We start from the raw sequence: 1,862 nt of genomic DNA, 5'->3' as shown, positions 1-1,862 counted from the left end.
GCAAACTATCTCATTTACCTACTCAAATTAAAGCTAAATACACTTAATTTAAGAAATGTTTACTTACATCTAGATAGTTTTTTATCCAGTGTTCTACCCTGGGCCTGGGACATCTTGCCCAGTTGTCCCCCCCGCTGTCGGCGGGCACAGTTGTATTATCTCTGCATTTGATGATAGCCTTGGAAAGACTCTCCAGAGATTATTTGATTATCATTTTTATTTGATTATAATTATTTAATGTACTCAGGTCTATAACATTGGGACAGATATTTTATTTTTGCTACCTTTTTATTATTTCTGTTTCTCTCCACAGGAAATCGATAGTTACACACTGAAAGTGCAAGTGGCAGACCAGAAAGGTGAAGGTTTATTAGGAGAAACAAGAGTGATTATTAAGGTCACAGACAGCAACGATCACGCGCCAATCTTTACTAATCCGTCTGTAAGTACAGCTCATTCTTCTTTGAGTAGAAAGGGGAAAATTTTAGTCGCTGCCTTGTCATCCTGTTTTTTTGCCTCATCAATACTCCCTCCTAAAATATAAGCTCCAGTAAAAAGTGATGATAATAAGCTCATTATAGACTAAACAATGTAAGGCCAGTTAGATTTCTGCATTTTAATTGATCCTATGACAAACCCTAACACCACCAATGCATTTCCTCAGTACAAAGCAACAGCAGGGGAGAATGAAGTAGATGCTGAACTTGTTCGGATGTCCGTGACAGACAAGGATGAGGAACATTCTCCTAACTCGAATGCAAAGTTCACAATCGTCGGTGGAGATCCTGGAAATCTCTTCAGTGTGAAAACAGGAAGTAACAAACTAGAGGGAATCATTACTACTGCAAAGGTAGGAGAAGCAGTATATGATCATCTGTTTGTTCTGGGATTATATTACAATGTGTACTATTCATACTACACTTGAAAAAAAAGTCATTTTTTCTTAAAATAAGTGCATTTGTTCTTGGATTGAGGAAGTAAAATATACATTTTGCAAGTGAAACAAGACAATTTACACATAAACTACCTAATTTACCTACTCAAATGAAGGGTAAATACACTTAATTTAAGAAAAGTTTACTTATTTCTAGATCGTGATTCCAGTGATATGGATAGATGTCGGCCATTAATGTTTGACCTTTCATTCTTCCATTAACAGGGTCTGGACTTTGAGAAGACCAGTAAGCATACCCTGCTGGTTGCGGTGCAGAATGAGGTTCCTTTTGCTACTGCATTGACCACTTCCACTGCCACAGTGGAGGTGACTGTGAGAGACATCAATGAACCTCCGATATTTGAAACAAAAGAGACCCATGTGTCCAAAAGGGAGGACCTTCCTGTGGAAAGCACCGTGGTGCAGCTCACAGCCACTGATCCAGACGTAGCACGCAAACAGAAAGTCAAGTATGAAAACTTTATATCACATTTGTTTGGAATGAAAACTGTTTTCTATTTCAGAGTGAACCGCAGATCTCTGAATTACTGCGCAGTTATCTTATGGTGCTTTCACACCGAACGTCAGTGATGCGGCCGGAGTGATATCTCTTCGTAAAGATGGTTCAGGAGTGACTAAATGTTTCGAGCACATACTTTCCGTTCCATTCTATTTCAATTAAACTGGTGATCAAAGCAAAGCTTAACAGCGAGTATCAGTGGCGGTTGTAGACCAAACGTACCAGGGGGCCAAGAGGGGGCCAGCATTTTTTTCGTTCTTAACATTCTTAACATTTTTTCAATTCGGTTCAGTTTATTTCTATAGCGCCAATTCACCAGTTGATAAAACTAGTTGATTGCATCGACTCATTGACTCGAAGGCAATCCCTGACACTAAGCATGCTTGTAGTGACAGTGGAGAGGAAAAA

At 39.2% G+C, this 1,862-nt stretch overlaps 1 protein-coding gene across 1 annotated transcript in view; it reads left to right on the top strand.

Annotated features, from left to right (window-relative positions):
* The window catches only part of LOC107092581 (cadherin-3-like), a 40,838-nt gene that overhangs the window by 25,468 nt on the left and 13,508 nt on the right, over positions 1-1,862 (top strand). Inside the window, exons 7-9 of the mRNA XM_015387143.1 lie at positions 314-442; positions 665-850; positions 1,160-1,404. Of these exons, the coding sequence (XP_015242629.1) occupies positions 314-442; positions 665-850; positions 1,160-1,404 (560 nt within the window). The remainder of the gene's footprint in view (positions 1-313; positions 443-664; positions 851-1,159; positions 1,405-1,862) is intronic.

This window comes from Cyprinodon variegatus, unplaced genomic scaffold (genome assembly GCF_000732505.1).
Source record: "Cyprinodon variegatus isolate N-32 unplaced genomic scaffold, C_variegatus-1.0 Scaffold386, whole genome shotgun sequence".
NCBI classification, from domain to species: domain Eukaryota; kingdom Metazoa; phylum Chordata; class Actinopteri; order Cyprinodontiformes; family Cyprinodontidae; genus Cyprinodon; species Cyprinodon variegatus.
Note: the sequence above shows the minus strand (reverse complement) of the source record. Positions and strands in the feature narration are given on the sequence as shown.